We start from the raw sequence: 24,261 nt of genomic DNA on the forward strand, positions 1-24,261 counted from the left end.
CCCACCACACAGCTGTCCCCCCACACAGCCTGAACCCCACCACACAGCTGTCCCCCCACAGCCTGAACCCCACCACAGCCTGAACCCCACCACACAGCTGCCCCACACACACACAGCCTGAACGGGCACAGTTGCATGTTCCCTAGTTCTTTATGGGGGGTGCCATTCATCAGCTGGGGAATATCAGAATGTGGGGCTCTGTGAGGGCAACTGCTCCTTAGGTCTCCCCAGCCCCCAGAGCCTGGCAGCCCCCCATGCAGACCAGTCTTCATCCACCCACCATGCGTAGGAGAAGAGGGCCAAGGTTAGCTGAGCCATGGGGCCTGTTAGTCACTGGGGTGGGGGGTTCCGGGCCACTCAGATTCCCACCTTTGCTACCTTTCTGGGCCTCTAGGGAACTGTGGATGGGGGGGGGCCTCCCTGAGGGCTTGGGAACTGCTAGGCTGTGTTTTCGTGCCCACCCAGCCGCAGGGAAGGGGGACCGGATCAGAGGGAGGCTCTGGCAGTTTGGAATTCTCCTTCTCTGCCTGTGGATAAATTGTCCCTAATCCAGGCTTGGGGAGTTGTGTGGCTCCTGCGATGGAGGGGGGGAGGGGGGGCACTCATACACTCTGGAGATAGGAAGGGAAGCAGGAAAGAATCGCACATACGGCACACGCACAGCCTCACAAAGGCTCTCTCCCATGCACCCGCATGTACATGAGTTACAGAAAGGTGCCACACAAACACTGAGGTACCATTTTGCTGACAGGCACATAGTGTTGCCGCTGACACTCAGCTCCCCTGGCGCAGGCCTATAATGAGATAACACCAGGACTCTCCAACATACACAGATAGATACATGGTATGTACACTCACAATGGTAAGGTCATATAAATCCACACATGCAAAGACACGTCCACAGGCACATGCTGACCATGGCAAAACAAGCCCACAGGGACACAGTGACCAGTCGTCGCTCCATTACACCATGACCCTGCTAGCCCACAGAAAAGGCAGAGGTAGGCATGCTGATGTGCAGTGACACCAGCGCCTACAGTCACAGGCCTGGAGATTGGAGACCTGCAGGGAACGCAGAGGAGAGGCTACCCGCCCCCACCCTGCTGCCAAACGCATCCAAAGGGCTCTGAGGCAGGAGCTGGTCTGGCTTCTGACACAGTGAGATGCAGTGAGCCCAGCATACTCACAGCTGGGCACACCTGTCACAGGCTCAGCGGAAAAGACAGAGCTGAACAGAACCGAAACATAGATGGTGCGCACATCCGCAGGTCTAAGTGGAGACACTTGATTCTTAGACACAGACATAGGCTCAGCTGGGACACCAAGCACTACAGATCAAACTCATGAACCCCACACATGTAAACTGTTATTTATTTGTTTATTTTTGTGGTGCTGGGAGTGGAACCCTTGCACTCCAGCAAGGGCTATTCTTCTGAGCTACATCTGAGTCCTCTTGCATGTGCAGTCTTTTTAAAATATTTTTTTAAAATTTATTATGTGTTCAGCCTGCATGCAACGCCTTCAGGCCAAAAGAGGGCCCCAAATCTCTTTATAGATGGTTGTGAGCCATCATATGGTTGCTAGGAGTTGAACTCAGGACCTTGGAAGAGCAGCCAGTGCTCTTAACCTCTGAGCCATCTCTCCAGCCCCACATGTACAGTCTTAAGCATGTAGGTCCCCCGACACTGACATACAGAGATGCAGAGTAGGCCCAGCAACCCACAAATAGGTAATATGACCGAACAGTCAGAGTCATGCATTTTCACAGGCAGGTTCTCCCATCCATGCACATTCCCAGGCAACCAGAATCCATACCTTCTATGAGGTTTGGTTCTCAACTACGCCCCACCCCCACCCCAACCCCCACCCAGGCTTCAGTCCAGACAACTAGAGGCCAGCCAATGGGTGGGAAACGGGGGGGAGGGGGTGGGGTTGGGGGGGGGCAATGGTGCCTTAATCCTGGCAAAGGCAGAGGCAGGCAGATCTCTGAGTTCAAGGCCAGCCTGGTCTACAGAGTGAGTTCCGGGACGGCCGAGGCTACACAGAGAAACCCTGTCTCGAGAAACCAAAGGGCAAAGGGCAAAAGAAACGAAGGTGTAGCCAGTTGCTGCTGGAGGTGGGCCAGTGCCAGCTGCGTGTGCACTGTCATAGAAGCAGGCACCCATCCCTTCCCTGCCACTCAGAGCAGCCGCTCAACACCCGCAGTCACCAGCCCCAGCATCCCTGGGCCTGCCCTCTTGTGCATTGGGTGTATGTAACTCCTTTCCTAGGGATGAGAGAAGTGAAGAATCATAAAGGGTAACAGGCTAAGGGAATTGAGCCAAGGCCAGGTTTCCTCCCGTCTTTCCTGTCTGTGTGCAGTTTGTGCACACAGGTACGAGTATCCAGACGTTCAAAAGACCCTGCCTGCTTCCCAGCAGGAAGGAGCCTGGGGTTGGAATAGACAGGGACTCAAGGCTGGAGAGATGGCTCAGAGGTTAAAGACTACTTGTTGCTCTTGCCAAGGACCCGGCTTCCATTTCCAGTACCGACAGTGTGGCTCCCCACCATCCGTAACTCCAGTTTCACAGGGATCCGATGCCCTCTTTTGACCTGTGCATTGCAAATACACAAAATACAATAAATCTTTTTTTAAGGTAACTTTAAAAAATTTTTTTAAAAAGATGTATTTATTTATTATTATGTATACAGTGCTCTGCCTGCATGTACACCTGCAGGCCAGAAGAAGGCATCAGATCACGTTATAGATGGTTGTGAGCCGCCATGTGGTTGCTGGGAATTGAACTCATGACCTCTGGAAGAGCAGTCAGTGCTCTTAACTGCTGAGCCATCTCTCCAGCCCGTAACTTTTTTAAAAATTAATTCTTATTTCATGTGCATTGGCACTTTGCCTTTGTGTGTGTCTGTGTGAGAGCATCAGATCCTGGAGTTACAGACAGTTGTGAGCTGCCATGTGGGTCCTGGGAGTTGAACCTGGGTCCTCAGGAAGAGCAGTCAGTGCCCTTAACCGCTGAGCCATCTCTCCAGCCCCAATAATTAAATATTTAAAGAATTAAGAGAAAAGTGGAAAGGTATGTAGGTACTCAGTTTTGCAGTGGGAGAAAGTCAGAGCTGGGCTCATGTCTGTGAGTCCTGCTGCCTCACTTGCCCTTGGCCTGGTTCATCCTGCACCAACGCTTTCCCTTGATACGATGCTCTGTTTGCTTCTACAGATGGGAGCTTGCCTGGTCGTCTACCCATCGGCCTGGACCCCAGAGCCAACCCAGCTGAGTGTGTGCAGAGGGTCCCAGGTGAGGGGCACTGCGCCGGCCTCTGCAGAGACCACCCTGGAGAAGCTGATGCTGTTGGAGGCAGACCTTTCCTGCTGAGCCAGGCCTCTGGTCGAGCCTGCTCAGGTAACTGAGAGAGTCTGGCCTGGGCCTAGGCCAGTGTAACAGGGATCATCTCTTAGCTTAAGTAAAAGAAAGAAAGAAAAGAGACTCTTTAAGTCAAGAAACATTAATGTAGCCTATTGGAGCCCCTCATTATCCAGCAAGGGGAAATGGAGGCTTGTGGACACACAGCGTGTCCCTTAGCCTCCTACCTCCTAGCCCAAGGACTCTTCCCTTGATGACCTGAGAGAACTGGGAGGAGAAACAGGTTGTGATGGCAACCAGGATTCAGGGCAGAGGTAGTTGCTAGAGTACCTGCTATGTGCAGCTGACCCCCCCCCCCACCCCACACCTCCCAACTGGCATCTGTGGAAGCACAGAGCAGGGAGGCCAAAGTGAGGTACTGGGAATGCATAACCAGCAGCTGGCAAGGGGGCAGGGCAATGGTAAGACCCATCTTTCTCATAGCCCAGGTTAGCCCACCTAGGCTCCCAGCCACAGAGGCCAGGTGGGGCTGCCCTGCCCTATAAAGGCAGCTCCCAGAACTGACACATGAAGCCTCAGGCTCCAGGAAGCTCCTTAAGAGTTTAGCCTGCTGGGAACCCCACCCAACTTCCAAAGGAGCATTCCTGAGGTCTGTATGGGGGTTGGGCCTCCAGGGATGGGAAGGGTGGGGAGGCTGGGCTGTGGGAGGATGCGAGGCTGTAAATGTACTGGTACTGGTTTCGCGTGCAAGCAGGTGTGTAGGGCTCTCTGTCCTTAGTGCTCAGGCCTGTGTCTACGAGAGTTATGTAAGTGGCCTAGGCTGGGGGGGATAGGCAAGGGAGAGAGTTTCCCGGGCAGCATGTGGTAGGCTGAAGTGGTGACTGTGCTGGATGTGGGTCCTGTGCAGGTGTATACGGGGCTGTTTCTACCACACATGGTACTGCTGGACCAGGACTCAAATACCCTTGAGTGGGTTTGGTTGGTGTTCAGGGTTCTGGGTGCAGTGTGAGGTGGCATGTGCGCTTGGCTCCCTTTGTGCCTCGGAGGTGGGCTGGGCAAAGACTTGAGCTGAGCTGGGCTCAGCAGTGCCCAGCCTTGTGGCCAAATTGCTGAAGTCACTTCCTCTCCAACAGTGACTTTCCAGGGGGAGGAGTTCTTCCGACCTGGTCGGCAGTGAGGGGCGGAGCAGAACTGGCTTCTCTCTGGGGAGGGCCGTGGGCTGGGGCGGGAGAGAGGTGGGAGGAGGCGCTAGTGGTACTGGAGGAGGGAGTCCTCTGGGAGACAGAAGGAAAGACAAGGACAGGAGTCTGGAAGGGCCAAGGGCAGGAGGGGATGGGGGTGGGGTGGGGCGGGAAGCACAGTCCCTGGGTGACCTCGGAGGGAGGAAGGGAGGGCTGCCAATGGGGTGACCCTCGGGTCCAGTGAGAGCTGGCAGTAGCGCCTACACACCTGGCACCCAGGGCAAGGGGCTGGCAGGGGGCGGTTCAGGAACAGACCTGCTTGCCAGGTGCCCCACTCTGGACAGGAAGAGGGTGGGTGGGGGCTGCACAAAGGAGCTCTGTGTGACTGGGGATAGGGTGGGGTGGGGTATGCTGTACTGTTCTGGGGTATGGGGGGGAGCTGATGGCCCAGGGGGGCGGGGCAGGACCAGCTCCCCTTGGGGCATCGGTGGCTCCAAGGGGACACCTAGTGGTCAGGGAAGGTAGTGCATCTGGATGACGGATGGAAGCTGTGGAGACTAAGTTAGAAGGGATAGTTGAGATAGGTTAGGCAGGCCCGGCCCAGTCTCTGGATGGTGAAGCAGTTTGGTTTAGAGGATCCGTACAAAACCAAATTTACACAGCAGCAAAAACACTGAATGGCATGACTGTGTGTCTTTAAGGGCATAGCTAAGCCTCTCTGTGCTCACATTTAAATGCAAAATAAGTGACTGGTTCCTTGTCTTGTTATGATCTGGGGCTGGAATGTCGAATCTGCTTCTTAGAAGATCTGCAGGTTGGGTGGGCCCAAGGGGCTAAAAGAAGGAAGGGAAGACCAAGAGGGTGATTGATACCAGGTTCCTGAGAGAAAGAGGGATGGCTGATCCTGGGAGGTAAAAAGCCTTAGTGGAGAAGATAGGTCCTGAGTAAGGTTTCAGAACAGCAGCATTTCCGACTGCTAGGAGGCCTCGGACATCCTTGGGCCTTCACACCCGCTGAGGGAAATGGGAGGGGGAGTGCATGCAGCCTGGAGAGAGGGTCATGAGGCCGGAAGTGAGAGCTGGGCTGGCAGCTTGGCTCCCCTGGGGAGGTTAGGGGTGGATGAGGGGGAGGAGGGCTGGGGCTGGGGTGGGGTGGTCACAGCCACAGCGGGGAGGGTGGGGCTGGGGATCAAGGATGTGGGCTGGCGCTTCCCGGCACTGTGCTCTGCAGGTTGGGGCCCCCCTCCTAGCCAGCTGGTGTCCCTGTGGGCAAGCTCAGACACTGACCCAGGAGCAGAAAAAGCAGACAGAGGACCCTTTTGACTTTTCATTCACAGACTTGGGCTAGATGGTACCTTTGAGAAGAGGCCAAGAGAGAGGCTGCCTGTTGGGGTGTGGTGGGGAAGGGAGCCAATTGCTTCCCTCAGATCCTGAAGGCTGCAAAAGAGCAGTGGACAGTCAGGAGGACGTGGCCAAAGGTCTTCATGGGTGGGTGGAGCAGAAGCAACCTCTGGAGAGGAGGTTTGTCTCTTCTGCCAAAATCACACCCTCAGGCCCCAAGTGGGAGGTCTCTAAGAGCAGGAAGGTCTGGCCAGCCCCACCCACAGCGAGGGAGGAACGAGCTTCTGGTCCTGCGTCTCCAAAAGCCAGGTCAAGCCTTGTGCTAGAACCTGAGCTCTGAGGCACGGTCTTACCATGTAGCCCCAACTGGCCAGGAGCTCGCTCTGGAGCCGAGGCTGGGCTGGAACTCACAGATCTGCCTGCCTCCCGAATGTGCACCCTTGCCTGGTTGCTTCCCCACTCTGAAGGTGTTCTCGTTAGGTGTGGAGGTGCATAAATGTGTTGTCAGCACTGGCAGAGGCAGGAGGATAGCTGCAAGTTTGAGGTCATCTTGGTATACGTAGTGATTTCTAGGCCAACCACAACTATGAGTAAAACCTTGTCTCCCAAAAGGGGGGGGGCGCTGCAAATGTAGCCAAGTTGGCAGAATATTTGCCCCCCCCTGCACAAAGCCCTGGGTGTGGCGGTGTACCCTGTGATCTTATTAGGGAGGTGGAGTCAGGAAGATTAGAAGTTCAAGGCTGCCCTTGGCTGCACAGCTGCCTCTTAGACCGTCGTGGTGCACTGAGGAGGTTCCGCCGCGGGCACGGGCATGCGTATGTGGGGGAGGGGGAAAGAGAGAAAGGAGCCCTAGCCGAGTTGGAATGGGTACAGGTCCACAGCTCGGCCTGGGAAAGAGCAGAGCCTTGAGGTAGCAGGTGCAGGGGTGCCACAAGGATGAGGGCGGGGACAGTGGACAGAAATGAAAACTGACCTGGACGCACAACAGAAGGCTCCTTCGTGTGTCACTTGTGGCCTCAAGTGAAGTCTCCTAACCTCTCCTCATCTCAGTCTCCTCGTCTGTAAAATGGAACTTAGAGCACAGGGGGCCCACTGGGGGCGGGGCAGATCCAACGGCGACGGACAGACAGCTTCCCAGATGTCCCTCAGATGTGTGAGTCAGGCCCTCCTGGACCAGGGCCTGGGTATCTGGAGTGTTACACAGCTCCTCCGCTCCCGAGCTCAGAGTTGGGAAGCCAGTGGCTTAGATAATCTCAGCGTTCCTCCCAGCCTTAAATTAGACCACAGCACTCGCTAGCAGGGGCCTCTCCAGAAGAGTTGCTAAAGGAGTGCTGCAGGAGCTGAGGAGAGTGGAAAGAGGCTGTGGCTTCTGCGCAGCTGTGCGGCTTCAGGCGAGTTTCACAAGGGCCCTGGGCCTGCGTGCTCCGGAGCACCAGGGTAATAAACCGCGCCTGCCTCCCAGGTTGCTGTGAGGACTCAGTGGGTCATGTGTGTGGACCACTCCTGTGGGCTACCTTCCTTTCCAGACGTCGAGAGGCACGCCTACCTGGTGGTGCTTAGAACCGTAAGTGAGCTGCCTGCCGTAGGGGCTCACACGAGTGTCCTTTCCCACAGGGTCCTCTCCCTGAGTCGGCCCTGTGTTCTCCACTGTGGGCCAACACTAGGCAATATGGCAACCTGTCCACAGAGCATAAGCCCTAAAGATGCAGCTCCAGGTCAGCACCAAACACTGGGCAGTGGGCAGTGGGCAGTGGCAGCTCTCTGAGGTCCCGGTTCCTGCTCGGGCCTGAGCCTTCAGGCTCCTATGGGAGTCAGACAAGCCTAGACCTGAGTCCCAGCTCAGAGACAGCTCCGTAAATATTTGTGTAGCATCCATAGCCCAGGCTCTGGGGTCACAGGATACATCAGTAAACAAGACAGATGTGATCCCTGCCCCTGCAGAGCCCACGGTCTCGAGGGAGACACACTAAATGGCCAGTCACAAGAGTAATTGATTACAGTTGTGATAAATACTATCAGGTGAAGTAGCTAGGGCTTCCCAGAGGACAGACAGGCCGGACTGAAGGCAGGAAGTAAGGGAGACCTTCAGAGACTCTGATGAAGGCGGAAGTGGGCAAGACGGTGTCCCCGTCTACATTCTTGTCACTGTTTCTCCCTCAGGATCCTTCTTGGGTCTAGTAGAGAATAAGAAAAACTTAATGAGGGCCAGATATGGTGGCGCACGCCCCTGTCCACCGCCCTGTGTTAAAAAGGGAGCTTGATCTGATGGCTCATCGGTTAGCAAGTTCAGTCCTCAAAGAGAAAACTGATATCTGCCAGTTGTTCTCTGTCCTTCGCACACACACAAGCGTGTACGTACACACAGACATGCATGTGTGCACACACGCACATGATTAAAATGTAATATAAAAACAGCTGAAGAGACGGCTCAGCAGTCCAGAGCACTGACTGCTCTTGGCGGAGGATCCAGGTTCAGTTCCCAGCACCCACACGATGGCTCACAGCTGTCTATAACTCCAGCTCCAGGAGAGCCAGTGTTCTCTTCTGACGTCTGTGGGCACCAGGATATGCACGACCCTCAGACACACAAAAACGTAAGCTTTAAAAAAAATGTAATAAACGCCGGGTGGTGGCGGTGCAGGCCTTTAATCCCAGCACTCGGGAGGCGGAGGCTATGAGTTCGAGGCCAGCCTGGTCTACAAAGTGAGTCCAGGACAGTCAAGGCTACACAGAACCACCCTGTCTCGAAAAACAAACAAAATGTAAACTCCCTAGGCAAACAACAAAACAGGTGTCTTTTTGGGCACTTGTGTGGAGCATGCGTTGTCACAGATGTGGAGAGCTTCGTTCAGCAGGGGACAGGGCAGATAGGCTTGCATCATGGTACTTTGAACCTTTATGGGATGGTTTCTTTAAAAATGAGCAGGATAATTGATTTGTGTGTGGCAGGGAGGTTAGACAAGATGACCCATTAAAGTACTTGGCCCAGTGTTGACAGTAAAGTGTCCCCAAAGTACCGGCTTTTGTTGTCAGCTTCCTGGTGGCTCCTGGACCCTTGATCCCAGGTATTCTCTTCGACTTTCTTTGCAGCTCTTAGTCCCCTGATTGGTTTTCCGAGACAGGGTTTCTCTGTGTAGCCTTGGCTGTCCTAGACTCGCTTTGTAGACCACGCTGGCCTTGGAACTCACAGCGATTCGCCTGCCTCTGCCTCCTGAGTGCTGGGATTAAAAGCATGCGCCACGCCCAGCTAGTCCACTAATGAATCAAGTCGATTAGGATTATCTGTTCAATGTCTGGCTACCCAGGCCCCATGCAAAGTAAGACATTCCGTAAATAATGAACATGTGAGTGAGTGCATGTCTGAGCCTCCATACCCTCATTTGCAAAGTGGGGTCATTAATAGCCCCTACCTCGCAGGGTTGGTATGAAGGATTTAATGAAGCAATGCCCGGACGGCTCCCAGCCCAGTGCCTGGCAGTGCGTTACATGCTCAGTAACCTAGAGCTGCGGTGGTCCTTTCCAGGCGCTGTCCACGCCCCAAGGCCTGGGCTCAGGCCGAAGTCGCCCTACAACACCCCCAACTGACAGCCAGCAACTGGCAGAGTCCCCCAGCACGGGGCACCTCTGTTTACCAGGTCAGACAGAAGGGAGCAGTAAGGGAGCTGGGGTGGCATGTCGAGGCGGATGGGGCTGTGTGTGGAGAACTGAGCCCTGTTCATGTCTTACTGCCCACAGAGATATCCAGTGTGACAGCCCAGGCGGCAGAGCCGAGGGTGAGTGCAGCTTGGGGACCCGCTACTAGGCCTCCCAGCATGGGGATCCTGTCTTCTCCAATCCCTAATCCCAAAGCATATAGGAGAGGGTCATTTGCTCCCGTGTGGCTCGGGGCCCATGAGGAGTTCACTGTGTATACATGACGGAAGACCTGCAAGGCGTTTTGGGCTTAGGCCATACGCTGGAACGGAGAGGGGAAATGGACCGGTGGGGAAAGGCCAAGGAGCTCATTAGGGTGTCGGAAACTGAAATTTACGGATGCTCAGTCAAGAACTTCTTACCTCTCCTTCCCTGGCAGGTTCTGGTCCCGGCTTCTCGCACCCTCATGTCAGCCCCGGCCCCGCCCGGTGGCCCGAGGAGGACAAGGTCAGGATGCGTGTGAAGCCTCAGGGCCTGGTGGTGACTTCCAGTGCCGTGTGCAGCTCTCCTGACTACCTCCGAGAGCCCAAGTACTACCCCGGAGGCCCCCCAACCCCCCGGCCCTTACTTCCCACCCGGCCCCCTGCCAGCCCACCTGACAAGGCCTTTTCCACTCATACCTTCTCCGAGAACCCACGCCCGCCCCCACGTCGGGACCCCAGCACCCGGCGTCTGCCTGTCCTTGCCAAAGGAGACGACCTGCTACCCCCTCGGGCAGCCCGGCCTGTCTCTCAGGCCCACTGTCCCACGCCGACCCCAGATAGCAACTCCCTCCGCCACTGGGACAACGGGCGCGTGAACCTCCGTCCAGTGGTGCAGCTGATTGACATCATGAAGGACCTGACGCGGCTGTCCCAGGACCTGCAGCACAGCGGTGTGCATCTGGACTGTGGCGGGCTACGGCTGAGCCGCCCACCTGCTCCGCCGCCTGGGGATCTACAATACAGCTTCTTCTCCTCACCCAGCCTGGCCAACAGCATCCGGAGCCCCGAGGAGCGGGCCGCCCCTCACGCCAAGTCAGAGAGGCCCAGCCACCCCCTCTATGAACCCGAGCCCGAGCCCAGGGATAGTCCCCAGCCCGGCCAAGGCCATGGTCCTGGAGCCACGGCCACGACCACTGCTCTGCCCCCTGAGTCCGAACCAGACGGGCCTGATTACTCTGAGCTCGCAGATGCCGATATCCTCAGCGAGCTGGCCTCCCTTACTTGTCCCGAGGCCCAGCTCCTGGAGGCTCAAGCCCTTGAGCCACCATCACCACAGCCTGAACCGCAGCTCCTGGACCCCCAGCCCCACTTCCTAGATCCACAGGCACTAGAGCCTCTAGGGGAAGGCTTGGAGCTACCACCCCTTCAGCCTCTTGCTGATCCTCTGGGGCTGCCGAGCCTGGCTCTGCAGGCCCTCGACACCTTACCTGACTCCTTGGAATCTCAGCTCCTTGACCCCCAGGCCCTTGACCCCCTGCCCAAGTTGCTGGATGTCCCCGGTCGGCGTCTAGAGCCCCAGCAGTCCTTGGGGCACTGCCAGCTGGCAGAGCCCTTACGCCTGGACTTGTGCTCATCTCATGGCCCCCCTGGGCCGGAGGGCCACCCCAAGTACGCCTTGAGACGCACTGATAGGCCAAAGATCCTGTGTCGCAGGCGGAAAGCCGGAAGGGGACGGAAGGCAGATTCGGGACCTGAGGGTCGCCTGCTTCCCCTGCCCATGCCTACAGGGCTGGCTGCTGCCCTGGCTGAGCCACCGCCTCTGCCGCCACCTCCCCCACCTCCTGCTCTGTCAGGCCCGGGCCCAGTTCCTGAGCTGGAGCCAGAGCCTTCTCAGACCCCAGCGGTCCCCACCCGCAAAGGCAAATGCCGGGGCGTGCGTCGTATGGTGGTGAAGATGGCCAAGATCCCCGTGTCCCTGGGGCGGAGGAACAAGACCACCTACAAGGTTTCTTCCTTGAGTAGCAGTCTGAGTGTGGAGGGCAAGGAGCTGGGCTTGCGGGTGTCGTCAGAGCCCACCCCGCTGCTGAAGATGAAGAACAACGGCCGCAACGTGGTGGTGGTCTTCCCACCAGGTGAGATGCCCATTATCCTCAAGCGGAAGCGCGGCCGCCCGCCCAAGAACCTGCTGCTGGGGCCCGGCAAGCCCAAGGAGCCGGCGGTGGTAGCGGCTGAGGCTGCTACTGTGACTGCGGCCACCATGGCCATGCCAGAGGTGAAGAAGCGGCGGCGGCGGAAACAAAAGCTGGCGTCCCCGCAGCCGTCGTACGCAGCAGATGCCAATGACAGCAAGGCTGAGTACTCTGATGTCCTTGCCAAGCTGGCCTTTCTGAACCGCCAGAGCCAGTGTGCCGGCAGGTGCTCACCGCCCCGCTGCTGGACACCCAGCGAGCCTGAGTCGGTACACCAGGCCCCAGACACCCAGAGCATCTCCCACTTCCTGCATCGAGTGCAGGGCTTCCGGAGGCGAGGAGGCAAAACCGGAGGCTTTGGAGGCAGGGGCGGAGGCCATGCGGCCAAGGCGGCCCGCTGTTCTTTTAGTGACTTCTTTGAGGGCATTGGCAAGAAAAAGAAGGTAGTGGCGGTAGCGGCGACCGGGGTCGTGGGTCCTGGCCTCACCGAGTTGGGGCACCCGCGCAAAAGGGGCCGAGGGGAGGTAGATGCTGTGACCGGCAAACCCAAGCGCAAGAGGCGGTCCCGAAAGAATGGGACTCTGTTCCCAGAGCAGGTGCCTAGCGGCCCCGGCTTTGGGGAGCCAGGTGCTGAGTGGGCTGGGGACAAGGGTGGTGGCTGGGCCCCTCACCATGGGCACCCAGGAGGACAAGCTGGCCGAAACTGTGGGTTCCAGGGGGCTGAGGCCAGGGCTTTTGCCTCCACTGGGCTGGAGAGTGGGGCTTCTGGCCGTGGCAGCTACTATGCAGGTGCACCCTCGGGCCAGACGGAACTCAGCCAGGAGCGCCAAAACCTCTTCACTGGCTATTTTCGCTCCCTGCTTGACTCGGATGACTCCTCTGACCTTTTGGACTTTGCCCTCTCAGCCTCTCGCCCAGAGTCCAGGAAGGCATCAGGCACCTATGCAGGGCCTCCCTCCAGTGCGCTGCCTGCTCAGCGGGGGCTTGCCACCTTCCCGAGCCGGGGAGCCAAGGCTAGCCCAGTGGCAGTGGGCAGCAGTGGAGCTGGAGCGGACCCCTCCTTCCAGCCTGTCCTGCCTTCCCGTCAGACCTTTCCACCGGGAAGGGCAACAAGCTACGGGATAACCCCTGCCGCTTCAGAATGCCGGGCAACTGAGACCTTCCCAAAGCTGGCTCCCCCTCCTTCAGCCGTGGCCCGCTCACCCACAACCCACCCGCCTGCCAACACCTACCCACCTCAGTATGGTGGCTATGGGGCGGGACAGAGCGTGTTCGCCCCGGCGAAGCCGTTTTCAGGCCAAGACTGTGCTAACAGCAAGGACTGCAGCTTTGCCTATGGCAGCGGTAACAGCCTTCCCGCCTCACCCAGCAGCGCCCACAGTGCTGGCTATGCCCCGCCACCTACTGGGGGGCCCTGCCTACCACCCAGCAAGGCCTCCTTCTTCAACAGCTCTGAGGGGGGCCCCTTCTCTGGGTCAGCTCCCACACCCTTGCGCTGTGACAGTCGAGCCAGTACTGTCTCACCCGGTGGCTACATGGTACCCAAGGGTACCACAGCTTCTGCGGCCTCTGCGGCCTCCTCCTCTTCCTCCTCTTTTCAGCCCTCGCCTGAGAACTGTCGGCAGTTTGTGGGGGCTTCTCAGTGGCCTTTCCGGCAGGGGTATGGAGGCCTGGACTGGGCCTCGGAGGCCTTCAGTCAGCTCTACAATCCCAGTTTTGACTGCCACGTCAGCGAGCCCAATGTGATCTTGGACATCTCAAACTACACACCGCAGAAGGTGAAGCAGCAGACCGCCGTGTCCGAGACCTTCTCCGAGTCATCCTCCGACAGCACCCAGTTCAATCAGCCCGTTGGCAGCGGCGGCGGTGGTTTTCGGCGTGCCAACAGCGAGGCCTCGAGCAGCGAGGGCCAGTCAAGCTTGTCCAGCCTAGAGAAGCTCATGATGGACTGGAACGAAGCATCGTCTGCTCCGGGCTACAACTGGAACCAGAGTGTCCTCTTTCAGAGTAGCTCCAAGCCTGGCCGTGGACGGCGGAAGAAAGTGGACCTGTTTGAGGCTTCACATCTGGGCTTTTCAACATCTGCCTCGGCCACTGCCTCTGGCTACCCGTCCAAACGGAGCACCGGGCCCCGGCAGCCTCGGGGTGGCCGGGGTAGTGGGGCCTGCTCAGCCAAGAAGGAGCGAGGTGGTACAGCGGCTAAAGCCAAGTTCATCCCCAAGCCACAGCCAGTTAACCCGCTGTTCCAGGACAGCCCAGACCTTGGCCTGGACTACTACAGTGGGGACAGCAGCATGTCACCACTGCCCTCCCAGTCAAGAGCCTTTGGCGTGGGAGAACGAGATCCCTGTGACTTCATGGGACCCTACTCCATGAATCCATCTACACCTTCTGACGGCACTTTTGGTCAAGGCTTCCACTGTGACTCTCCCAGCCTGGGCGGCCCCGAGCTGGACGGCAAGCATTTCCCACCGCTGGCCCACCCACCCACAGTGTTTGACGCCGGCCTGCAGAAGGCGTACTCACCCACCTGCTCGCCCACACTCGGCTTCAAGGAAGAGCTGCGGCCACCGCCTACAAAGCTGACTGCCTGTGAGCCCCTCAAGCATGGTCTTCAGGGGGCTAGCCTGAGCCATGCTGCTGCAGCCCAGGCCCACCTGAGCTGCCGGGACCTGCCGCTGGGCCAGCCACACTATGATTCCCCTAGTTGCAAGGGTTCAGCCTATTGGTACCCACCAGGGTCAGCTGCCCGTAGCCCACCCTATGAAGGCAAGGTGGGTTCAGGGCTGCTGGCTGACTTCCTGGGCAGGACGGAGGCTGTCTGCCTCAGTGCCCCTCACCTGGCTAGCCCACCAGCCACGCCCAAGGCCGACAAAGAGCCACTGGAGATGGCCCGGCCACCGGGTCCACCCCGTGGCCCTGCTGCAGCCACTGCTGGCTATGGCTGCCCACTCCTTAGTGACTTAACCCTGTCCCCTGTGCCGAGGGACTCACTGCTGCCCCTGCAGGACACTGCCTACAGGTATCCAGGCTTTATGCCGCAGGCACATCCTGGCCTGGGTGGGGGCCCTAAGAGTGGCTTCCTGGGGCCCATGGCGGAACCTCACCCCGAGGACACATTCACCGTCACCTCCCTGTAGTACCAACTGAAGTGCCGGCTGGACCACGAGGTTTTGTTCCTGGGTGAGTCTGGGGATGTGGGTGCAGAGGGTAGAAGCCTGAGGCATGGCAGGGAGGGTAAGGACGCTTAACCTTTGGTTAGGGGGAGAGCTGTAAGGATGAGAAAACATCCTGGGCAGGACAGGGAGGACACGCTTAGGGATTCGCCATCTGGAAAGAAGGAAGGACCGAAGGGATGAGGTACTCGTGTGGGAAACCTAACAGAACGTTCAGAAGTCCTGGTCATCGGCAGTATGGAACCATAGGTTGGGTGAGACCGAGCATCCGTTACCCTTGTTCGTGCTAGGCCCAGACAAGGAACACCACTTACCTCTTATGAGGAGGGGCATTTGCCTCACCCTTGGATGAGAAAAAGAAAGGGCCTATCATCCACTCAGGGTTGTACAGGCTCCTTTGCCTCGGTCATGTGCTTTTTCAAGAACTTTATAAAGTGGCCAATAGGATTTTCTCTTGGCCTCTTACCCTCAAATGCTTTTCTTTCTTTCTTTCTTTCTTTCTTTCTTTCTTTCTTTCTTTCTTTCAAATCATGACAGGGTCTCACTGTATAGCCCGGGCTGGCCTCATACTCACCTGCCTATGCCCTCTGAGTGCTGGGATTGATTAAAGGTGTGTACCACCCACCCACCCACCTACCACCAGCCCCTCTGCTAATGTTGGTTCCGTGTGGCCAGGCCTATGCAGAGCAAAGATCCAGCTGTGAAAAGCATTGCCATCTCTGCCCGGGAGACTAACAGCCATGGGTCTGTCTAGGTAGAGAAGCCCGTCCCTTTCCTCAAGCCAAGTGCGTCTCCAGAGTTCAACTAAATATTCCAAGACGTTTCTTACAGGTGCAGTGCCTTCATGGTTAGTATCGTCAGGAAAATAAAAGGCAGAAAATAAGTCGGGCAGTGGTGGCGCACACCTTTAATCCCAGCACTCAGGAGGCAGAGGCAGGCTCAGTTCGAGGCCAGCCTGGTCTATAGAGTTGGTTTCAGGACAGCCAAGACAACAAAAAGAAACCCAGTCTTGAAAAAAAAAAAAGAAAGAAAGAAAAAAAGGGAGAAAAAAAAAAGATGTTCCCAAATAACTGGAGAATAGTAGGGCTGAAAGAATTATCTTCCTGAAGTTTATGTCAGAATCCAGTCACAACTAGACCCACTCTGGGGCAAGAGGTCTCACACAGGATGGGCCTGATGTGGCCATTGGCAGTGGAGTAGCTGAGAGCCTGACTGAAACCCTCACTCCTCGGCCTCGCTGCCCCAAAGCCTCCTGGGTGTTTTGCTTCCTGTCATCCCTGCTCTGGAGAGGCCATTCGAGGCAAGGGTGACTCAGGGTCCTGAAGTAAAATCAGTGGAAACTTATAACCCACCCCCCACTTTGCCGGACCCCCAACTGCCCTGGTGCCTGAGGTTGGCAAAGAGCCATTCCTGAGAGCCAAGAGGCCCTGGGGAACACCAGTCCCTGTCTGGCCACTAGCTTGCTACATGCCTTTAAGCTTTTGCCCTTTCCGGCCTCTGTTTCCCCATCTGTTTGAGAAAATTGGCTTTGGTAATCGCTTAGCTTCCCACATATCTGCATGGCAGAGACGATGGCTCAAACTTTTTTTTTTTTTTTGCAGTTTTTTCCTTCCCAGTGAAGCCAGGCCAAGATCAAAATGGCCTTGCATTCCCCGTGCGTCTCTCTCCTGCAAGCAGCAGGGCTGCAGATCTAAAGCAAGCCAGGGAGAAGCTGCTTAGGGTTTAAAATGTCAAACTCTTGATCCCTCTCACCGGAGGGGAGATGTCTCATGGATAATCCAGAAATGTGAAATAATCCCAAAACCGTTCCTCCCAGAGTCTGGGATGGAAAATGAATGGGTGTGGGGGCTGGGCGCGTGAGCAGGTCACAGCTCAGCGCAGTGCATAATGGAACCGCCCAGCCCAGGCCTGAGTGCAGGAGGAGCTGGGATGCCATCCAGCCCCACATTCTAGCCTGTTCCCCACCCAGCACTGGGAGTTTAGCAGCACTGTCCTCAACAGGGACACACAGGCAGTCCCCGAGACATCTGTGCAGCAGCCCCACCACCACCGAGCACCACCATGTATCAGGCATTGGAAGCAGCACAGAGGAGGCACTCGATCCTCAGAGGGAAGACAGTAAACACAGAGTGGCACAGAGCACCTGGTGGTTAGTGCCTGCCGTGGCAAGGATGGTGTAAGACTAGCTAGGGAGCTGGGAGGGCCCGCCACAGGATGCCCGAACCTTACAGCTGCTGCCAGCAGGATGGGGGGGCTAGCTGGAAAATGGCGAGGAACGTTCTGGGCCAAGCAGTGTGGACAGTCTTGAGGTGGGGAGGGACTTGGCTCTGAAGAACTGGTGGATGAGAAGGCAGGAAAGCTAAGCGAGGGCCAGGCAGCCAGGGCCAAGTCCTGCAAGGAGTTTGAACCCTTCCAAGATATACAGGGAATTGTTGAAGATGGTGACAGTGGAACAAGGTAACTGTTGAAAGAAAGGAGACTGGACTAGCCACCAGTGACCGTGGCTTAGGCTAAGGTGGCCTGGGGTAGTTTCCTTTCCTTAGTTAGGATAGCATACAGGCACCTCCGTATAGGGCAACACCCACCCCCCACCCCCGTCGTGCCAAGGACCGGTTACCATCATGGTGAGAGTAAGAACAGTTAAGATGCGGAGAGGAAAGTGGCAAAGAAATAGAAGGAATCATGTCAGACACCGAAGGCTTAAGCAGAGAAGGCAGTGGCCGCTCCCTCACCAACAGGTAGTGAGGCTTTGGTGGGCCTTGAGCTCATTTTGTGGCAGGTTCTGGGGAGACAGCAGACAGGGCTCTTTTGAGGAGTTGAGCTCCTACTCCAGGAAGTTCGAGCAAGCACACACACAGAGCACCTGGTAGGAAGCGAGCCTTGAAGGCAGGGGAAAGCCAGGCTTGCGCCCTGGGCCCTGGGCATTACGGTCAGATGTCATTCCTCTGTATGCGCATGTGTTGTCCCTTTGTGGGACACTGCCCAGGGCTCCCCCATAACATCCTGGGCAGAGACTATGTTCTCGGCTTTGGTTGCAGAGGTAAGGAAACAGGGACAGCTGGGATCTGCGCAGGAACCTGTAGTCTGTAAACATTGGAGCCATCCCTCCCTTCAAAGCTGGGGTCTCGGATATGTACCACTGTGTCCAGAGGCTCTAGCTTTTGTTTGTTTGTTTTGTTTTGTTTTTCGAGACAGGGTTTCTCTGGTAGCCTTGACTGTCCTGGTCTCACTTTGTAGACCACGCTGGCCTCAAACTCAAAACGATCCGCCTGCTTCTGCCTCCCGAGTGCTGGGATCACAGGTGTGCGCCCGCCGCCACCACCACCCGGCTCAGAGCGTCTAGCATTTTTAATGAATTGTGTGGGTTTGTGGTAAAAAGCTGCCCTTGAGCTTCAGGAGCAGGATTGTGGAGCCAGGGAAGGGTACTGCAGGAGTGGGAAGGAAGGGCAAAGGCAGGTTCCATCCCAGGGACAGCTGGGAGAGGAAAGGTCAGAGGACACAGTAGGGAATGTGTGTCCTGACTCCGCTGAGTGCTGTAGCTGATAGGAGAGTTAAGGTCAAAGGAGAGGGGCATCTTCTCAGGTCCCCTAAATGAAAAACAGAGCCAGCCAGACCAGCTCCATTTGAGGACCCTTGAACCAAAGATCAGCCACACGGGAACCCAGGAATAGACGTGGAAAAGGCCCATGTAGATTCAGGAATCTCTGATCCTTTCCCCTCCTCACTAGCTCTTGGCTCTAGAGCTGAGGCCAAGAGAAATGTCACAGGTCCTCCCAGGTTACACCAGCCGAGGCCTGGCCGGAACAGGAGGCAGTTTCCAAGGCCACCATCCAGCCAGGGTCAGCAGGCATGCCCAGGCCTGGGCCAGGCCCAGCTGCTCTGGGCTTTGTCTCTTTGAGTCTTGAATCCTTAAGAGGTCACTTGATCTCGCCTCTGGCTCTGAGCAAGTGGCCTCATGTCAGGGCTCAGCCAGTCCTGCCCTGCTTCCTCTCGGCTCCAGGATTTGTCTCTCTTCTGAGGTCATCCTCCAGCTGTACTGTGCTTGCCTTCCCTGTAGCCATATTTAGGCCAGGCCTTCTCGTTCGGGGGCCCCCGCTTCTTGGAAATACCATCTCTATGAACGTAACCTTCTGCTGCTCCTCCTCTCCCTGCACCCCACATCCCTGGTGAAAGCAGACCTCTAAAACTGGCAGGCAGTGGCTAGGAGCGCATGTCTGTGGTTACACACAGGCCCCTGGGTACAACTTGGTTCCACCCCTTACCAGCTAGGTGATCTGGTGACTCACAGGACTTAGTGACTCACACTGTCTCTATCTCTTGTAAGAATTAAGGGGATTGACATGTAAAGCCTGTAGCCCCATGCTGGGCCACAGGAAAGCACCTAGTCGGTGACTGGTAGCTTGGGTGGATGAGCACCTTCCCACAGTCTGAATTGTGGGTCCCTACTTCAAGCAGTATTAGTCACACATCTCCAACCCCTGCCTCTGACCTTTGTTTGACCAATGATAGCCCTCCTGAGTCTATTGCCTGATGCCCGACTACAAGAGCCTTGTATTTTCTGGTGTGGACCTAGAGCATTGGGAAGCCTCTCCATTTCTCTAGGGACTGGAGATGTAGCTAAGGGTTAGGGTGCTTGCCTACTGTGACACACATGACCTTGGATTCTACCCCCAATGGGGGGGGGCGTGGATAGGGCAGTCACACTGTTCTTTTGTTTGTTTGTTTGTTTTTGTTTTTATTTTTGGAGACAGGGTTTCTCTGCATATCCTTGCCTGTCCTAGACTCTCTTTGTAGACCAGGCTGGCCTTGAACTCACAGTGATCTACCTGCCTCTGCCTCAATCACAGTGTTCTTATGTTAGCTGCTGGACCAAGTCTTCCTGGGGAGATGTAGGGACACAGAGATGAGGTAACCCCTACCCCAAGGAACCTGGGTCAGCTAGAACCCTGTCCACACAACTCACACAGTCTTCTTCGCAGACACAGAAAGCATCTGAAAACCTTCCTTATAACTTTAGAGTTTCCCTGGCTTTCCCCTGGATAGCTGTCTACTTTGTCACTGTCGACTGTGGTGCCGTGGTGCCTGTGCTGGGGCTGGGGACGTAGAGGAAGACTGTCCAGTCCGCGTGAACCGGCAGCCCACTCTGCACTGGCCAGTACCCCATGCCCAGCACCACTGACCACAAGCCTACCGGGTTTGTTTCAGACCTCTACATGAGTTGCTCTCTCTAGGGGAGGCACCACAGCTCCTCCAGCAGGAGGGACGATCCTCCATGCCACCCGCCTCTGAGCTACAGAAGGAGGGCAGACAGCAGGGACTTCCTTGAGGCTGGAAATGGATCCTGACAGATTAGAGATTTCAGTAGCTAGAGCCCTACTCAGCCACCTGGGTCTCTGGCCCACCCCTGCGTGGCCCACCCCTACCCCCACCCCTACCCCCACCCCTGCGTGGCCTACCCCTACCCCCACCCCTACCCCCACCCCTGCGTGGCCCACCCCTACCCCCACCCCTACCCCCACCCCTACCCCCACCCCTGCGTGGCCCACCCCTACCCCCACCCCTACCCCCACCCCTGCGTGGCCCACCCCTACCCCCACCCCTACCCCCACCCCTGCGTGGCCCACCCGTACCCCCACCCCCCATTCTGCCCGTGGTGGCCACCAAAGTGCTTGTTGTTGGGCATTTTTAGATGCAGTGTCTGGAGCCCCTAAAATATTTATTGGATGAATTGATTAAAGCACATCTGTTCTTGCAGCTCCATGCTTCACACCTTTTGATTGCATCCTTCCTCTCCAGCCTTCTTGTCTACAGAACACAAGCCTGACCGCCTGGCGTGGTCCAGGGGAGGTTCGGGCTTCTGTCCTGGCATCCGCCTCTTTCGGCTCCATCTCTCTCTCTCTCTCTCTCTCTCTCTCTCTCTCTCTCTCTCTCTCACACTCACACACACACACACACACACACACACACACACACCTTCTCCTTACCGAATGTGTCCTTGCTCTGCTCCGCCCTGGCCTGTTGCCCTCTCCTACCCACTGTGCTCTCCCACCTGTCACTGCCAGTCTCTCACTCAGGCATCACCTCCTCCAAGAAGTGTTCCATGATCCTTCCCAGGCACAATTCATCTCCAGCTCTTTCTGCATCCTTGACAGCCCTCTCCAGGAATGTCCCCAACGTGCCATCAACTTATTTAGACGAGTCACCCCTACTCCAGTGTCTCATCGTTTGGGGGGATATTTCAAAGGAGGGTGTGTGTGGCGCACGTGTGCATATCCAGTGTATAGAGGTCAGGACAGTTTTTTGGAAGTCCTTTCTCTCCTTTCAATATGTGGGTTCTGGGAATCCAACTCAGGTCGTCAGGCTTTAGCCGTAAACCCTTTTCCTCCCTTGAGCCATCTTCCTAGTGTGTCTGTGTCTGAGTCAAAAACAAGTAATAAACTGGAAGAAGGAACTTAGAAGATGTAAGGTCAGCTGAGCACAGTGGTGGGTGCGTGCCCTTAATCCCAGCAGAGCTATGTGGACTCTGAGTTCCAGACCAGCCAAGGCTACAACAGAGACACCCTGTCTCCAGAAAAGAGAAGGAGGGGTGACGATTCAGTGCCCAAATCTTCGGGGAAGCAACCGTAAAAGTGGTACGTAGAGGGGCATTTGCACCCTCAGGCCCAGGTGGCTTTCAGAGGGAGGCCTCTGAGCAGTAGGGACCCCTCCAAGGAATCACAGACACACTAATGAAAACCCACAGTGACTCCCGGAAGTCACTAGGCTCTGTTGTCTATAATACTGCCCTTACATAGGACAATCTCAGGGAGGGCGGAAGACACGTATGTATAGGCGTGTAAAAGTGTACAAGGGTTGGCTGTGGGGCTGAAGACCTGCTCTCAGGACAAGATGGGACAGGAAGTGGGAGGCAGGCGTGGTCCTGGCAGACTGGTAGGTGCTTATGGTTAAGAAGCCCATGGAGTCCCACTAGCTAGCAAGTAGTCCTTTTCCAGCAGCCAAGGGGGACTCCCAGAGCCGGAGGACAAGGGACGGGTTTTAAAAAGTGGAGGATCCACTCTACACCCCTAACCTCTTCACTGAGCCCTTTGTGTTGTTTCTCCCTGTCGGGTGTAGTTTAAGCCCCACAGGAACCTCATAGGCCCACTAACCTGAAAATGCCAAAGAAGTAGCTTAGTCTTCTGGCAGCTGGTTTGCCCTTTGACCCCTTGTGTCTGGACTGCATGAAGATCTCTGTCATACCTGTTCAAGCCCTTTAATTGGCAGAAAGAGAAGCGAGGCCCAGAGAGGGAAGGGCCTCCCTCCCTTGTCTTCCGTGCCTGACACTGAAATCCTCTTCTGGAGGCATAGACCAAGGAATGGAGGTCAAGCCTTAGCACAAGCCCCAGCAGGAAGTGGGTGTGGAACGTGGTGGCTTACAGGGAAGTGGAGAGCATGCTCCAGTTACGGGGAGAATGGCTGCCTCTGAGCAGCCTGGTTTCTGTGTAATCTCCAACACTTTGAGTCCCTGCCCAGGCAGAGACCACTGAGGACACGGACGAATGTGACGCTGAGCTTCCTCGTGGAGGCACTAAAAGGTTAAGTCTTAGCACAGGCGGTTGGTGTCCAGGGGCCAGGTGCGAAGTGCCACACACAGGTCTAGAGGAGCCTAGAGGAGCCGAGTGGAGAACAGCAAGTGCACCCGGTAGCTATGGTAACAAGGCATTCTAAGGAGGCATCCTAGAGGTGTGAGAGAGCTGAGCTGGACACCCTGACATGCTGACCAGCCCTAGATCAGTCAGGGTGATCTGTCATTCAGTCTGCACGCATGCGCCATCCCAGCATGCCGAGCTCTGTACTCAGCAGTAAGTTTAGCTCAACAGCCCTCCTTCCCAGACTGGACTGAGTGTTCCTCCTCTTCCTGAGCCCCACAGATCGCGTCGCCTGGTTAGAACCGGCCTGCTTTGCGGGCTTTCGGGGTGGATCCAGAGCTATTCTTCCGTTCCCTAACTTGTTCGTGGTCCCTCAGCTGCTTGGCACCTTAGTGTGTTCTGTTCGGTTTTCACATGTCGAGCCTACCTAGGTCTGTGTTCTACCCACCTTTGCCTTCTCCTTTCACCAAGAACACCCCACCCACCACCCTCCCCCAGATTCTGCCTCAGCCTCTGGCCAGCCAAGTCATCTAAGCTGGGAGGGAAGGGAAGGTGCTCTGGGCAGCTTAGCAGAGGGTGAGAAAGCCTCCTGCTGCCTGGCCTCGGGCACCATGGGAAGGTTCTGGCAGGAGCCTCCTGCTGGGCTGAGATCACCATGGAGACCTGGCTTGCTGTGGGGTCACTGGCAGTGGCTAAGGGCTGGTGGGGGTGGGAGCCAAGGGGATTTATGCAGAATTTGTGCTCTGGGCCCTTGGAGGAGCAGGCAAAGCTGGGGTTCATCGCTGTCAGGGTGCCAAGTGCCTCTCTGCCTGGTAGTTACCTAGCAGATTCTTCATCTTGGCAACTGTCCTTCAGCTGCAGCGAAGCCAGCTTCTGGATTGAGGCCCCCAGTGCTTGCTGAACCTGGCACCCCACGTATCACAGTCCTTTCCCTGCAGCTCCGCAGTCGGTCGTGCCTGCCACCCTAACTGTAGAGAGCTGGCGCTCATCCCTGCAGCTCCCAAGAGCAAGCCCCTTTTCTGCTTACTACCCCAATTGTGAAACATCTGTCACCTCGTGGGCACGTTCGTTGGCTTATCTTCCCCCAGTGCCCCTTACCATGGTACAGATCTGGGGTCCCTGGCACCCCACCCTACCCCTGCTTGTGCTTCTGCTCTCTGCCTGGCCTAATCACCAAGATGGGGTTCTCCCCCCTTCCCTACAGGAACCCACCTGGTGTCCCTGGCCCTTGGGGGGGAGGGGAGGGGGTTGTCCTGGCTGGTCCAACCAGAGGACAAAAGTCATCCTAGGGCTGATTGCCCGGCAGACAGCAGCTGAGGCTGAGCAGAATGTTGATGCGGCCCTGTTGGAGAGGCAAGCCAAGAGAGTCCAAGGCAGAGAGGCTTTCTGTCACCGTCGCTGCCTGGCTCCTGCGGCTGTGGGGGAGGACAGGTGGCACACAGAGGAGACTTGGGAGGCAGTTTAGCACCCCAGCCCTGCTCCTGGTTCTGGAGGAAATAGTCTCACACTTGGGGGGGGGGGGCAAGAAGCCAGAGTCGCAGCCTTCTGAGAGGCAGGCAGTCTAATGGCCCGGGGTTCTTGGGATGACCTAAGCCCTGCCGTGGCTGTCTCATCCCTCACAGCAACAGAGCTGTAGGTCTTGGGGGTTGGGCCAGACTGGTGGTCTGGACAGAGAAGATAAGTGCCACACGTGAGGTCGGAGCTGTCTTTGGAAAGGAGTGCTTACCTTTGTGATTGTAGGGACTGGGGAGTTTTCCAAGCTTAAGAAAGGCAG

General features: G+C 56.6%; 1 protein-coding gene across 10 annotated transcripts in view; it reads left to right on the forward strand.

Annotated features, from left to right (window-relative positions):
• The window catches only part of AHDC1 (AT-hook DNA binding motif containing 1), a 68,664-nt gene that overhangs the window by 42,222 nt on the left and 2,181 nt on the right, over positions 1-24,261 (forward strand). For all 10 annotated transcript variants that reach the window (XM_084787901.1, XM_084787902.1, XM_084787899.1 and 7 more), the window contains 4 exons: positions 3,213-3,395; positions 9,401-9,512; positions 9,613-9,650; positions 9,950-14,866. In XM_084787901.1, coding sequence (XP_084644027.1) covers positions 10,024-14,823 — 4,800 coding nt within the window. In that variant the 5' untranslated portion in view covers positions 3,213-3,395; positions 9,401-9,512; positions 9,613-9,650; positions 9,950-10,023 and the 3' untranslated portion in view covers positions 14,824-14,866. The remainder of the gene's footprint in view (positions 1-3,212; positions 3,396-9,400; positions 9,513-9,612; positions 9,651-9,949; positions 14,867-24,261) is intronic.

Source organism: Acomys minous (genome assembly GCF_964271855.1).
Source record: "Acomys minous genome assembly, chromosome: 6".
Taxonomy (NCBI): Eukaryota; Metazoa; Chordata; class Mammalia; order Rodentia; family Muridae; genus Acomys; species Acomys minous.